The sequence below is a fragment of the Staurois parvus genome, unplaced genomic scaffold (genome assembly GCF_062004578.1).
Source record: "Staurois parvus isolate SC_StPar_1 unplaced genomic scaffold, SC_StPar_1.0 ptg000148l, whole genome shotgun sequence".
NCBI lineage: Eukaryota > Metazoa > Chordata > Amphibia > Anura > Ranidae > Staurois > Staurois parvus.
Genome location: NW_028317944.1, coordinates 614,276 through 631,075, shown reverse-complemented (window position 1 = coordinate 631,075; position 16,800 = coordinate 614,276). Strand labels below are relative to the sequence as shown.

At 42.8% G+C, this 16,800-nt stretch overlaps 1 protein-coding gene across 1 annotated transcript in view; it reads right to left on the bottom strand.

Annotated features, from left to right (window-relative positions):
• The window catches only part of LOC149464696 (ATP-binding cassette sub-family A member 13-like), a 594,838-nt gene that overhangs the window by 99,094 nt on the left and 478,944 nt on the right, over positions 1 to 16,800 (bottom strand). Inside the window, exons 28-30 of the mRNA XM_089674212.1 lie at positions 13,747 to 14,000; positions 8,535 to 8,706; positions 1,862 to 1,971 (exon numbers count right to left, since the gene is read on the bottom strand). Of these exons, the coding sequence (XP_089530338.1) occupies positions 1,862 to 1,971; positions 8,535 to 8,706; positions 13,747 to 14,000 (536 nt within the window). The remainder of the gene's footprint in view (positions 1 to 1,861; positions 1,972 to 8,534; positions 8,707 to 13,746; positions 14,001 to 16,800) is intronic.

Genomic DNA, 16,800 nt, shown 5'->3' with positions numbered 1-16,800 from the left:
CATTTGGAAACTCGGGCACTGCCCGAAGGCTCGGGGTCAGTAGGGGGCCCCATGAGATGCCCCTGGTACCTTTTTCATAGGCTTTTTTGAGTTTAGGCAAGGACACGGGGCCCCATGATCCCCCATTGCCCGGGGGCCCCATGAGTTGTCAGTCCGCCCCTGCTGTGAGGAGAATATAAAGTTGCATATGCTTCTGTTTTCTGCAATGATAACTGCTGTCAAGGTCATTTGCAACCCTGAATGGTTTACTATGAAACTGAACAGGTCAATACAGGAGAGCGGTGGTGTCAGGCTACTAATTATCGGAACTGAGGCTGTACAAGAAACATATAGTAGATGTTAACTAAGCACAGTTGCCATTGGAGGGAAACATTGAACCCTTTTCCTGCCTACATCTGTATTTGTCAAGGCTGTTAAATTCGTGACTATGCAGGTGTAAACATGGGGACTGGATGACAGCAATTTGTGTAAAATTGACTTTTGTTCATACATGGTATTTTTTCACAGCTGGAAATTATAGTAGATACTTTTAATAGTGAACCCGAGTGCCAGCTCTTTTAACCTTTTTTGTATGAATGTGAAATAAAATATTCTCCACAATACAGCTTGTCATGTCTTCAGCAATGTCTCTGTCAGTGCTGTCTGTGAGCGTTTATGTGTATTACTACTTCCCAGGGGCGGACTGACAACTCATGGGGCCCCCGGGCAATAGGGGATCATAGGGCCCCTGTGTCCTTGCCCAAACTCAAAAAAGCCTATGAAAAAGGTACCAGGGGCATCTCATGGGGCCCCCTACTGACCCCGGGCCCTCGGGCAGTGCCCAAGTTTCCAAATGGTCAGTCCGCCCCTGCTACTTCCTATACATTATAAACACCAAAAACGAAAGAGAACACTGGGACTTTTCAGGTGCTGCTAGTAAGTATACAATTTATGTAAAATAATATTTAGATAATATTTTATTATCACAATGTTCTCATTAAAACAACATATTTAAAAGATACTGGAGCAATAGGTACAAATGTTAACTTCTACTGAGAAGGTTTTCATTTATTTTGTAGGATTATTACAAGGATTTACTGTAGGGTTTTCACTGTTGAAGAGGTTAGATGCAGCTCCCAAGATGCCTTTGGTGTCTCCTCTCTTCACCAGTGAAAGTGAGAAACATCCACCTTTTGGCCGACAGTGACATGCTTATAAATGGAAATTAGTATAGGGGAAAGACATGATATGTAACATATATTGAGATACTCACTGCTCTGGGATCTAGAATTAATTTCACCTTAAGACCGCACCCTTGAGTTTGAGGCTGCCCCCCCACCCCAATTTTCCTTCCTTGCATTAGGGTGTTATCCCCTTGCTATTTTAGGTTGAAGACTAACAAACCCCTACCCCAGTGCTAGAACTGATAGCTACCGTACTTTAGGAGTAAGCAAATTGTCATCTTATTAAGAATTTACCTTGCTCAACTCTGGTTTACTTTGAAGGTATTCTATAAATATCAGGTTATATGCGTTCTATACTTATATATACTTATTAGCAGAACTTGAAAGATTCAAGTGTCCTCTTTTCTTTGTTGGTGTTCATATTGTGGATTTAGAGATGTGTTGTAATTCAGTTGTTGTTCTGTAACCTACTATGTGTAACATAGACTACGTGCCAGAACAGACACAGTGGATAGGATTCTGATCTTGGGAAAAGGGGAAGCGGAGAGCAGTAGAATTTGGGATAGGTTTCTTACTTGCTAATAGATTGTTCTACTTGACTACTGACAGCATCAACTCATGGTTAGCCTCACAATTTTCATGTTTATATTTATTCACAGTAAATTAATTATCTGTAGATTTTCATGTTTACCACTTACCCTTTGGAAGATCGTATCATTACTTTTCCACATGTAGGATTTATTTCACCAATCAGCATTTTAAAGAGTGTGCTCTTCCCTGCACCATTTACTCCAAGAAGTCCAAAGCACTATTAGGTATTAGAGGGAAAAAAACATAAATGTTAAAGTGGACATAGTATTATATTTTTATGTCAATGTGTACAGTATGTGTAAACTTAACACTTACAGGTATTTATTATCTTTTGCAGAGATCACAACACTCCCCCTGACAATTCCTTAATTGGCTGTTCTCTCCATTAGAATGGAGTCAGCTTTGGTTAGGCATCACTCAGGGGTAGCATCTACTTCCTGGGCTGAGATAATTACACAAACATTTAAAGCTGAACTCCGGGGTGGAATTAAAGTTACACTTGCACTGGGTCCCCTCCTGCAGTGGAAGAATTAAATGTTTTTTTTCATCAAGGGAATGATTGATAAGGTAATTTACCTTCTTCGTCATTCACCCAGCAGTCGGACCTCTCCTTCATCTATTAGATACTTCTGGAATTTGAAAAGGCCTCTGGCACCCTCACATAAGGTATGATACAGGATCACTGCAAGAGAGCTGTGATTGGTCAGGCAGCTAAGAGGAATGGTGTTAGGGGACCGGCCATATGGATAGGAGTAAGCAATAAAGTAAGAAGTTCACCTTAGTCATTGTCCCCAGAATGAGACAAGCGTTTAACCCTTGAAGTGAGGGTGTGTTGGGAGGCCCACTTCCAGGAATTTGGCCTGTGCGAAAAAACAAAATGATACCCAATACTGTGATTTGTATCAATGGGGATACAAGACTGGGCTCTAACAAGCGCGCCCTATATAATATACATTTTTTGCCAAACTCTGTAGCTGTAAAATAAAGGTGACAGATGGATATCAGGGATGGATGGATGAATGGATGGATGGGAGCAGTAATACTGAGGCAGCTCTTCTTAGAATGGAAGCAAGGCTCTAATGCAGCAACATAAAAAAGAGAGGAAGGCGCATGCTCAGGTCTGAAGAAGGAGCCTACTGAGCATGATCCGAAATGCATTACCGTCCCCTTCACTTCCTACATCGGACTCTGCTCTCCAAGCCTCATTTTGATACACAGGCACATCCTGGGCTCTACTTCCTGATCCTGTAGACAAGGTTTGCTGCTTTACGGCTGGATGTCCCACCTGGATCTTATTACACCACTCGATGAGTCTCTTTGACTATTTATCTTGTAAGTGCAATGCATCTATTGTTTACTAATTAATTATCAATACTGCACTTAAAGGGCGCTTTCCTCTCTTTTTTATACAAGACTGGCAATGTTGATGTCTAAAGGGGTCTGCTTTAGTACTTCATCCAGAATGCAGACACCCTAGGACAGGAATTGTGTCACTGGCAGGGTGACCAGGTTAAAAAAATAAATAAAAATGCCTAAAAGAAAAAAAACTAATGCAGCCACCACATCTAAGTTTGTTAAGCTGCAATAGATTTCAGTTTCGTTTTTGCAGTTAAAGTGCTACTAAACCCAGGACCCTACATTCACTCTGTCTGATCTTCCACAGTACATACTACATGGAAATGCAATTATTTTAGTAAATTTAAACTGCTAAATACCTTTTCTCATCAGCAGTCTATCTGTGTCCAGCCAATCACATGTTAAAGCTCGTAGGAGGAGTTTTCTTTCTGCTCTAGGAGGATGCAAAACCGCTGACCATTGTCTGGACAGTACTGAATGGCCCTGTGCTGATCACATGCACTCTCTCAAGAAAAGAAAAACCTCTCTAGCAATACACACTAAACTGAGCATGTGTAGAGGGTCTCCACACAAAATGTCTTATCAGGAGATAAGAGGGAGAAACTGGAAGAAGGGGATATTCAGAGACGTCAGGATCAAACAGCATTTTTAAACAATACAGAGGATTAACCCCTTAGGTTCCAGAGTGAGTATAACAAGCATGCTTTACTGCATATACAGACTGATTTTACTGTTGTGGGTTTAGTAACACTTTAATACCTCTTTAAGCACCTCATGTTCTGTACAAGAAAGACCATTCACTCCAGATAACAAAGAGCTGTATAATACATACATTCGTTTTGTGGTAAGATTTTCATAAACAAATTAAAAATATAATTTCAAAGGATAATTCCATTTTAGTTGTCACTGTCCATGTGACCTGCACAGAACTTTAAACTCTATGGTTTTTAAAAAGCTGATCAAGGACAAATTCTGTGTCCCTCAGTAATTACTTTAATATTTATTACCTAAAATCTCAAAGTTTTTCAAATTTATGCATTTGTATAAATAATATCTAATCACTGGTCTGGTTCTCAAATTCAAAGATTTGTTTACTGTGTTAATTACCATTCAAGTTGGACCATTTTGTAGAGATTAATGTAGACAATGTCATAATAAAACTATCCAAAGTACAGGTTAGAAGTGCTATTAAGGCGGGTTAGTTTATGAGAGCATATTTAGACAAAGTGTCATCATGGGGACACCAGGAGAAAAACCCTCCCCAAAAGAGTTATTTGCCTTACTGGCAGCTAGCACTTGTGTAAATGCTAATGTGATGCCATCCGGATGAGTGAATTCAAAAAGATCCAAATCATTCTCCTGGCCCTAACAAGTCATTAGTTCCCTGGACCCAATGAAAGAACACTACTATCAAGAAGCTCAGAGGACCCACTGGGGTAGATATACCAAAACTGGAGAATGCAAAATCTGATACAGCTCTGCATTGAAACCAATCAGCTTCCAGGTTTTTTTTTTTCCCAAAGCTCAATTGATTACGCTGAAGTTAGAAGGTGATTGGCTACAATGCACAGCTGTACCAGATTTTGTACTCTCCAGTTTTAGAAAATCAACCCTACCATGTCAAACAGGGATAACAGTGGGATACACACTGAGTTTCAACAGTCAACATCAACCAGAAGCTCTGGATCAAACACAGGCTAAATGTCCAATACTCTATTTAAGGACTCCTGGTTGTAGCAGGTGTGCACTGCAGCCCTACCTGAGATGCTGTGCTATGTAATGACAAAAGCTGGCAAAGGCTTAAGATTGTTCATTACAACTAAAGTGGATACTGCAACTGCTGGGTTCCTGCAGCTTGTCTCCTCCATCATGTAATATATTTTGATGCTAGCTTACCTAGAAGCAGTACTTGTGCCAATTGTTTGGTTTGTGATAGTGCCTCCCGCAATTGGAGCAAGACCAGTAAAATTGAAGCCCAGAAAGTTCATCTTTTACTTTTACACTTACTTTCTTTTTTGCCTCCATATTTTTGGCTGGAATTATTTTAACCAATTCAATATCGGGCAATTTTACACCTCCCTGCATAGGCCATTTTTCAGGTTTCAGCGCTCTCACACTTTGAATGACAATTGCGCGGTCATACAACATTGTACCCAAACTAAAATTGTATCATTTTCTTCACACAACTAGAGCTTTCTTTTGGTGGCATTTAATCACGGCCGGGGTTTTTATTTTTTGCTAAATTAACAAAAAAAGACCAAAAATTTTGAAAAAAAAACACGTTTTTCTTTGTTTCTGTTATAAACATTTACAAATAAATAATTGTTCTTCATAAATTTAGGCCGAGATGTATTCTGCTACATGTCTTTGGTGAAAATAACCCAAATTAGGATGTATTTTTTAGTTTGTAGGAAAGTTATAGAGTTCACAAACTATGGTATAGATCTGAAAATTGATCAATCCTGAAGTACTGACAGCCAATCTAATTTCTTGAGGTCCAAGAATGTCAGAACAGTACAGATATCCCCAAATGACCCCTTTTTGTAAAGTAGACAGTCCGACGTACTTCATAAGAGGCATGCTGAGTTTTTTGAAGTTGTATTTTTTTTGTCATAATTTTTCGGAAAATGAAAAAAGGAAAAAAATTATTTTCACTATTTTTTTTTTTACATACTGTCACCAGTGCAGTACAGCGTCATCATATAACTGGCATGGCAGTGATCAGGGACACTGACTGGTGACAGTAAGAAAAAAAAATATATATATATTTTTTAATTTTTTTGTTATTTTTTTATTTTTTATTTTTTATTAAATTTTTTTTAAGATTTTTTTTTCATATTTTACTATGACCAAAGTAGTACAATGTTACCATAGTAACATTGTACTACTTTGGGGAAGGGATCAGTATTTTTTTTCTTTTATACAATTTGCTTATAGCAAAGAATTACATTGCTATAAGCAAGCATTTAACTGAATGACATCGATTCATTCAGGTTTGTTTTTTTTTGTGCTTAGCTGTGATTTGGCCACAGCTAATCACATGACATGTGCATGTGACCTGCTGTGACCATTCACAGCTAGACACTAGTATACAATGGATGGCATGAATGAAGCCATCCATTGTATACAACTGTCATGTGACCTGCTGTCACCTGGTTCCAGCAACAGGGGCCGGTACTCAGATCTGTCATCGGCCGTGTCCGAGGTACACGGCCGGTGATAGATCGCGCTGCTGCACGGCTCTGCAACCGCGCGAACTGCGCATGTGCGGGAGGACGCCAAATGGCGTACACCCCGGAAAGCTAATGCATTTTTGTGGCCGCCGAACGGCTATAGGCCGGGCGTCAAATGGTTAAGGTTCATCTAATTAATAATCTAAAAAAATTATCTTATATGGCATTACATTTTTTTCATTATAAATAAGGTATTTTTGTTCTGTGTTGCTCTACTCACAATGTAACAAGGGATCGCAATATTCCATTATTCATGAAACTTACACTGACTGATAATGCTAATTGTTTTACTGTTTATCAGTTTAGTTTTTGTGAATTTTGGATCCATATTCAGCATTAGCACATTTTTTAATAAACTTTAGCACATAAGCACTGTTTATGACACCTGGGTCTTTCTTTCCCTGTTAGGGCAATATTGGCTGTTATTTGTAACCACTTGTCTGCAGCCCCATAGCTGATGTACTGCTACAAGGCGGCTTTGCTGGGCAAAATCACATATATATACTGTATATGATTTTGAATTTACGGGTAGGGGGTGTATGCGTGATTGTCGGCAAAGCTGAGAGGGGAGAGGTCTGTGTGTAAACAACACAGATCTCTCTCCTGCAGGGGCGGACTGACCATTTGGAAACTCGGGCACTGCTCGAGGGCCCGGGGTCAGTAAGGGCCCCATGAGATGCCCCTGGTACCTTTTTCATAGGCTTTTTTGAGTTTGGGCAAGGACACAGGGGCCCCATGATCACCTATTGCCCGTGGGCCCCATGAGTTGTCAGTCCGCCCCTGCTCTCCTGTCAGCATGGACGTGCTGCTTTCTATCTCTCTGCACAGCAGAGAGATAGAAAGCAGCAGATCTACTTAGTAAAACAGCACACAGTACACAATAAAAATACTTCTTAACACACAAATACCCCTAAAATTACCCCAGATGTTAACTCCTTCCTGCCCAGTGTCAGTGTTTTTATTAGCACTGATCCCCGTATTAGTGTGCCTGGAGATGTCAGTGGCAGTTAGTCAGTTCCCCCCCAGTGTCAGAATGCCTGCAGCAGTCCCATTATAAGTCGCTGATTACAGCCATTACTAGTGTAAAAAAAAATAAATAAAAGATCCAGTATATATACCGCCATTTGTAGGCGCTATAACTTTCATGTAAACCAATGAATTACACTTATTGGGATGCAATACATTTTTGGCAAAATTTATGATGAAATTTTATTTAAATTATTTTTTTTTATTGGATGTGTTTTATAGCAAACAATCTAAAATATTGTTTTTTTTCAAATTTGTCAGTCTTTTTTTGTATATAGCGCAAAAAAATAAAAATGCAGAGGTGATCAAATACTACCAAAAAAAAGCTATATTTGTGGTAAAAAAATTACTTACATTTCATTTACGTCCAGCATTGCATGATTGCGCAATTGTAAGTTAACCCTTTGAGGACCATAAGATTACGGAACGCCAAAAGAATCAATTTTTTATTTTTAAAGTTCGTACACTTCAGTTGCTATAACTAAGCCAATTCATGGAATAATTGGCAAAAAGCTAGATCCATTTGTTGATAAGAACTAATATTTTGACTCAAACCAAAAAAAAAAAAAGTATTTTAAGTTCTTAATCAGATGATACAGGCAATTAAAAACATGGGACAAATACGTCCCTTGGTCCTCAAAGGGTTAAAGTAAGGCATCATCGCAAAAAATGGCTTGGTCAGGAAGGGGGGCAAATCTTCTGGAGGGCAAGTGGTTAAAGTGGTTCTAAAGGATTTTTACGGGCTCGGGAATGAACATGCATGAGTGTGCCCCAGAGCAAGCAGCTTTCTCTGCTGGGGACACTCAGCAGGGGGATGAGCCAGGAGCGCAGGTAGGGGACCTGAGAAGAGGAGGATTAGGGCTGCTCTATGCAAAGCCATTGCACAGAGCAGGTACATATAACTTGTCTGTTATTATTAAAATAAAAAACGAGAACCTTTGGTATCATTTTAAATTGGGGAAGTGGAATATTTTGTAAGAGTGTAGTGATATAAAGGTTTCTTTCTTTCAAGGTTATAAGGTTGCAAGCCATTTTCTATCCTAGGTGAAACCTAGCATTGTTGTTTGTATGAGATACTGGCAGCTGAATGTTTTATTATTTTCATGCTCTTTTAGAAGCAGAGTGCAGCTAAGCCATAATGGTAGTAAGATAAAAAAAAAATTACTTCTCCTGCTTTGATGCCTAAGCAAATGTCCTTCACCACAATATTATTTTGGTAAGACTTTCTGAGATTGTAGAGTAGAAGTATATCATTTGGAGTCGTTCCACCAAGCACCTTTCCACGTTCCATTTCAACATCTTTGTCATTGGAACCGTCATATAATGGTGATTTAGGTCTGCAAAAAATGCAAAGAAAATCTAAAGGTAAGGTTGGTAATAAATCCCCCAAAACCTGTGGCAGTCAATTATTTGTTGACATAAAAAAATCCTTAAAATGTGAAAACAACATCTGAATAAAAATACAGTTAAAACTGTCCTGTATTATATGGTCTAAAAGAGCTGATCCTCTTTTTTGGGAGTTAAAATATTTTTCAGATTTAGAACATTGTCTCTATGGAATATATATGCACTCACACCCCTTCCTATAGTGGCAGAGTACTGAAATGCTGGTATGGACAGGGGCATATCTGCCACGAGGCAAACAAGGCATTGCCTACGGCAGTAGTTTACAGGGGGGCGGCACCCCCCCCCAGGCAGAAGGGGCACTGTGTGTGTCAGCGGCAGGGCCACCATGCGTGAGGGTACAGCCAAGCCAACACACAAGGAGAGTCACCCCTACCAAGGGACCGGCTGCAGAGCAGAGCAGAGTGGTAGGCGGATCCCCCGTGTGCACTCGGAGAGTGTAAGGGCCGGGGCCCGCTGTCAGTGTGAGCCAGGATGTGTAGGATGGCCAGAAGGTGCCAGTGGAGGAGGAAGAAGAAGCGGATGAAGTCAGGGTGGAGGAGCCCCCCACTCTTTTGCAGCTGCCGCCGGAGATCCTGGGGAAGATGGGACACAGGCGCCCCTCCTGGAGTGATGCTGACACCATCTGGAGGAGCTGCTGCTGGACAGGTAAGTGCTTGGAGGACTGGTGCTTCTCCACTCCTGTCTCACTGTCCCCCGACACACTGCCCCTCGCCTGTCCTTCTGCGCTCCTCCTGTTCCACTGCCCCCCATCTGTCCCTCTGCACTCCTTCTGTCCCGCTGCCCCTCACCTGTCCCTCTGCGCTCCTCCTCTCCCGCTGCCCCTCACCTGTCCCTCTGCGCTCCTCCTGTCCCGCTGAGCTCTCCCTGTCCCGCTGCCCCTCACCTGTCCCTCTGCGCTCCTCCTGTCCCACTGCGCTCCTCCTGTGCCGCTACCCCGATCCTGTCCCATGCCCCCCACCCATCCCTCTGTCTCCCCACCCATCACACTGTCCTGCTACCCCCCCCCCACCTTTCCCGATGGCCTTCTCCTGTCCTGATATCCCCCGTCATGCTGCTCCCCTCCTGTCCCGCTGCCCACTTCCTGTCCTGCAGCCCCCCGTCATGCTGCCCCCTCCTGTCCCGCGACCCCCCCCATGTCACACTGCCCTCCATCATGCTCCTGTCCTGAAGAGGTGGATCTTAAACAGCAAAGGGAGGGACAAATTTAGATGGGGGGGTGCCCGATTTTAGTGTTGCCTAGGGCAGCAGAAAACCAAAATACACTACTGGGTATAGATGAATTGGTAGTGGCATTCCTACATGTAAATACATTCAAAAATATTGTAAAACATCTCCAACATGAAATGTCAAAAGATGTCATGTCCTGTGAAATCCTGGATCATAACTAAAACTGCCCCACTTGCATCTAATGTCAAATATTTCACTTTCAACTCCAGGTGAGATCAGGCTCCACACTCCACAATCCCACAATCACATTTCAGGTGCTGGATCATCTTCACAGAAGTGTTCAACTGTACCAACAACAAAAATGCCACACACCAAGATGCAAAACAATATTATTTCTTTATTAAAATAGCCAGCAGGAACAAGTTCTATTCTGACCTGTTTCATACTAGACACAGTACTTTCTCAAAAGAATGACTAAGCAAGTCCTGTGCCTAATGCAAAACATTTTAAACACTTCCCATCCAGTGTTATGTCTCTGCCATCACTGCAATATAATTTTTTAGACCTGGCGATTCCCATCACTGTAAAAGTAATCCTATTGGCTATACAGTTGCTAGATTACTTATATAGGCGACATAAGGGAGTCCCCCCTCCCATTGCTGTGGCTTTCCTGAACGATCAGGGAGGCAGGTAAGGATGCAACTGGTGGCATCCAGTTTCTGGGACACAGTGAGAAGAACTGATATTGTTTCTCCCACTGTGTAATGGGGGGCACAGTCACAGATGGAGTGCAGTTTTGTGCATGAGTGCGGTTTTTGCAGGAGTGCGAAGCAGCAGTTGAACACAGCAGTTTAACTAAAGCAGGATAACTCAAGCAGCAGGAAGATACAGCAAAGAACTCTACTGCACGCTGGATGGACTGCAAGCAAACACCCTGGGAAACATCTCCTACAAGTCTGATTCCCACTCCACCTACCTTTAAGTATGCCGTCTCTATGCCTCCTTTTCATATTACTATCCTGCGTTCCAAAAATTTCCTTTCCTTACCCCTCTGCTCCACCCCAAAGATTACATATCTCACCCTCACTGCTACCATCTCCCTACTACTGCTCTCATCACCTCCTGCTGATACTTCACTCTCCTGCTGTCCCAAACACCAGGACTGGAAGGCATTTACACTCGTGTATATCTTGCTCCCATGTTACTTTCCCCACCCTTCTTCTCCTAAGCTCTGGGAATATTGCCCCAAACCCTGGTCCTCCAGTATCTCACCCCCACACCAGGCATCCTCTTTCCTCCAGGAATAACTGCAATCCCCTCAATTTAATATCAATCCCCATGCTCCCAAAAGCCACCCCCCCTTTTTCATGTGCACTCTGGAATGCCCGCTTTCTCTGCAACAAGCTCACCTCTGTCCGTGACCTTTTTGTCTCCCGCTCCCTTAACCTACTAGAAATTACAGAAACCTGGCTTCAAGCAGCAGATTCTTCTTCTCTTTCTTCAGCACTTTCCTATGGAGGCCTTCTCTGGACACACTCACCCAGACCCAGTGGTCGGAAAGGAGGAGGGGTTGGTTTGCTTTTATCCCCACTGAGCACTTTTCAAGTCCTCCCTAACCCTCCCTCTCTATCCTTCTCTTCTTTCGAGATTCACTGTATTCGGCTGTTTCCTTCCATTTCTCTGAGGATTGCAGTGAATTATCGTCCTCCTGGACCGGTGTCATGCTTTCTTGATGAATTCTCTGCCTGGCTACCCTACTTTCTCTCCTCTGAACTTCCCACTATCATTCTTGGAGATTTTAACATCCCCATTAATGTCAACAACCCGACTACATCCCAACTGTTCAACCTAACCTCATCTTTTGCCTTAGCACAATGTATACAGTCCTTCACTCACTCTGATGGGAATACCTTAGACCTTGTTTTCTCCTGTCTTTGCACTCCCTACAACTTCACAAACACCCCCTTTCTTCTCTCTGATCATAAGCTCATCACCTTCACAGTGTCCTCATCTTCAAACACCTATCCCTCCAAGCAGCAATTACCTGCAGAAACCTTCAGAACTTGAACCCTGCTCCTTTCCACTCTGCAACGGACCAACTCGATGATAGAATCTCTCCCCTGTCCTGCCCTGACCTGGCCACTACTGTCTACAACAGTTTGCTTTCATCCACCCTAGACTCACTTGCTTCTCTAACAACACGAAGCATCAGGCCCCGACCGTTACAACCTTGGCAGACTGATGACACCAGAAATCTTAAATGACATAGTCGTACACTGGAGCGATTGTGGCATAAAATCAAATCTCACAAAGCATTCACCCTATATAAATCTGCTTTCTTAACATACAATTCCTCCCTCCATGCTGCCAAACAAGCCTACTTTGTCACTCTCATCAATAGCTTATCATTCAGTCCTCGTCGTCTCTTCTCTACTTTTAATTCTCTACTTTCTCCACCTTCACCTCCACCCAGAACCTCACTCACTGCTCACGAGATTGCAAATCATTTCAAAAGCAAGATTGATGCAATTCATAGGGGCATCGCTACTGCACAGACATCCACCCCACTTAGCATACCTTATACTAAACCTCCCTCAGCACTTTCCTCTTTTGACCTTGCTACTACTGAAGAGGTCACTAAGGTTTTCTCAGAAGCCCGTCTCACTACCTCCCCCCTGGATCTTGTCCCCTCACAACTACTACGGTCACCCTCTTCTTCCATCCTATGCTCCCTCACTCACATCTTCAATCTCTCCCTCTCTACCGGTGCCTTTGCCTCCCCTCTAAAGCATGCACACATCACTCCCATACTTAAAAATACCTCCCTGGACCCCACCAACCTGAACAACGTAAGACCCATCTCCCTGCTCCCATTTACCTCTAAACTCTTAGAACGTCTAGTCTACAATCGCCTGAGCTCCCACCTCACTGACAACAACCTTCTTGACCCTTTACAGTCTGACTTTCGCTCACTCCACTCCACTGAAACTGCCCTACTAAAACTCACTAATGATCTACTAACTGCTAAAACCAATGGCCACTATTCAGTACTTCTACTACTCGACCTCTCTGCGGCTTTTGATTCGGTTGACCATCCCCCCTCCTCAAAAAACTCCACTCTCTTGGCCTCCGAGACTCTGCTCTCTCCTAGTTCTCCTCCTCCTTGCAGCACTCCTTCAGTATTACTTATACCTCAGGCTCCTCCTCTTCACTCCCTCTTTCTGTAGGGGTCCCTCAAGGTTCCGTCCTTGGGCCCCTACTCTTCTCCATATACACCTCCTCCTTTGGTTACTTGATAAACTCCCACGGTTTTTATGTGTAGGAGGGGAATGTCAGTATTGACCCGGACTAGAAGTTGGTAATAAAGGAAGAATATTATTTTGCATCTCTGTATGCAGCATTTCTGTTGCTAATACAATTGATTACCTCACATGCATGTTTATTTCTGTCAAAATTAAAGTGTTTATACTTCTGTGATATTTGTGGATGTATTGGAATCAATGCTCCAGTAGGAGAGAGACTAATTTTATCTTAATAACTGTTCCTTTAAACGTACTACCATATGTGTCAATATTCCAGAAGTGTGTTACTTTTACTAATATTATTATTATTGCACTTTTATGGTACAATACCATTGTTTTCATAATCATAGACCATCATATTACTAGAGTCATGTTAAACCCTATCATTGTAGTTACAAAAAAGCCTTATCAGCCTAGTCAGCATGCTTATCTACTAAAGTTGCACAAAGTATTAGTTTGTACAATTTGTAAAAAGAATTGTAAATATTGTTAAAACTTCACCTTTGTCTTTGAAATGATTGTCCATTTAGCACAAGTCTCAAGAAAAATAGGATGCTTCCTTGTATTACCAATGCAATAAATGTCCACCCAAGAAAATCCATATGAAATGGACTGATGTAAGAATCAATTCCAAAGCTGTTTATGAGGTCAAATTTCACTTGTCTCAAGGTAAGTTCCATCAGGCCATTTCCGAGACAAAATTGAGGAAAAATTAGGAAAATCAATTTAAGTTTATTATGGATATCTGTAAGAGTCTGCATAAAAAAAAATGTTGGTTCAGTTAGCATATATCACACATTTTGTGATCATATAGTGCAAGTACACATGATACTTCTTAGGTGTATGCCTTGGGCTGCATTGTGTGCTTTATTCTGACAATTACATATTTTAAAATAGAAACTAAAATGGTAGAGGCACATCAAATTTGTTAAGATAATAGGTTTTAAAAATGCATGGTGTCCTTAAAGGATAAATTCACTTTTGGAAAATGTTACATTTTCTCCCCGTTTTTAGGGTGGAACATATGACATGTTCCAGCATCTGCACCTCCCCCTCCCTGCTTCCCTGTGACAGTAGGCAGGGGTTCTTCTCCCTGCACCAGCTGTCACAATTTCAAAACACAGCGTGTCATTCATTTACAATTTCTGGTAAATGAAAAGACTACAAATAGCATCAGCCATTGCGGCTGATGCCTTGTAGTTTTCAATGAACTACGAGGGTGCTCATTGATCTTCCTGCTCTTAAGTAACTGCTTGCCCATACAAGGTATGGACAGACAGCTATCCTGAGAGTCTGTAGGAGCCTGACATTGCATCCGTAATCTGCTGATAGCGGGTCCAATGCTCTGCAGGCTACTTAGAAAAACAAAATAATAAATGCATATATTTTTTACCTACTAAAGATGTGCACTTACTGTTTTTTTTTCAAATGGTGAACTAATGAATAAATGCAAATATATTTTACCTGCAAAAAATGTGCACTTACTGTATTTTTCAAAAGGTGAACTAATGAAAGTTTAAAAAAATGGCCACTGCCCCAGTCTATAACTGGCCTTCACAGCAAGGAGCACAGGGAAGGGCGACGCATGTCAAACAAAAAAGAAAAATTCCCAGCTCTAACATGCCAGCCAGCCTGCAAAAAAAACTGAATTATCATGTCTAACAGTATGTAATAAAAACAAGGGTTTATTTAGCACACATTTGCAAACACATGCATAAGCTACAGAGCCTCGTCACGGCACCCCAGTATTCTGTAGTTCCTAACTCTCCAATTTTAAGAGCCCCCCCCATAGTAGAGGCACATGTATTTAATGGATAGACCAAGGGCAGATGGAGCTGAGGGAGCCCGCCCCTACAAAAAATGGTCACTGGCCCAGTTTATAAGGCCAGTTATAGACTGGGGCAGTGGCCATTTTTTGTACTGTTGAATAGTTGGTTGAGGTGGCTCACTGGACACCTTGGCTGCCATTGTGCTACAGGCTGGGTGTCCAGTGCGCTCTTGTACCTTTAAGGAGGGGTGGCCTCCCTCAGGTCCATCTGCCCTTAGTCTATCCATTAAATACATGTGCCTATACTATGGGGGCTCTTAAAATTGGAGAGTTAGGAACTACAGAATACCAGGGTGCCGTGATGTGGCTCTGTAGCTTACGCATGTGTTTGCAAATGTGTGATAACTAAACCCCTGTTTTTAACGCATACTGTTAGACAGCTAAATTCGGTTTGGTTGCAGGCTGGCTGGCAAGGTAGAGCTGGGAATTTTTCTTTTTTGTTGTTTAACTAATGAAAGTTCTCTATCTGTACATATCCAGAATACAATTATAATATCAATCATGAGCTGCCAAGTAAATTTCTAAACAACATCTGAAAAATTATTGAGATACAAACACTAACGGCGCCATGTCCGCCTGGGGCTCTGCTGCATAGCGGAAGAAGAAGCCTCTTTGCCATTGCTCCCAGCCCGCCCATGCTCCACAACCCCCTCCGCTTCTAAACCGGCACCCAGGGAACCCAACAGGATGGTCCAGGGGGCCGTGAAACAGCCCCAGGCTAAACCCAAAAAGGAAGCCCTGGCTCGGGCCTCCTCCAAGATGGCCACCGGCACTCCACAGCCAGCACGCTCTCTCTCCTATGCAGCCCTGCAGCTGGATCCTACACCCTGCACTTTGGATGGTGTGTCTGACAATGACATGGGGATGCCACACACACCCTCTACCCCTGACCCTGCGCAACATGACCTTCTCCAGAAATTCGAGAAGATGCTACACAGGGCCCTAAAGACCTCCGACCACATAACGGGCAGACTATCTAAAGAAATACACGATCTAGGGGTCCGTACTTCTGAGCTAGAACACAGGGTGGACAACCTGGATGCCACTGTTCACACATACTCAGAATGCGAATTTGAGGCATTATGTGATGAAAACCTAATGCTCCAATCCCGCCTAGAGGACTTTGAAAACAGAGCCCGCCACTCTAACATCCGTATCCTGCCTGAAACCATCACAGATGTCCTCTCCACGGTCACTGCCCTTTTCCAAGAACTAACACCCACCATCCCGATAGAATGCCTTGAGCTTGACAGGGTATACCACGCTCTGGCTCCGGACAGCCCTCCCCACGATATCATCGCCAAGTTTCACTATTTTCGCACCAAAGAACAAATACTACATGCAGCCCGCAACGCAGGATCCCTTACCTTCCAGGGTCATTTATACCAGTTATTCCAGGATCTGTGTCCCATCACCATCGCCAAACGCAGGGCCATGAAACCCCACCTGCAGCTCTTCCAACAATATGGTATAGCATACCGCTGGAACTTTCCTTTTGCTGTTCGCTTTTCCCACCAATCCCGTGACTACGTCTGCAGATCCCCAGAGGAACTTTCCGACATACTTTGCCACCTTCAACTCCAACCCCCCCTGGCTGCTCCTGAGGGATCGTGCAGAAGATCTGCCTCTTGTTCAACCCAGAAAATCGCAGCAGGTCAGCTCGGCACACACAAGCGCGGATGATTCCGATCTCCGACCCCGCCCCTTCAGGATTCAATGGACTGAAG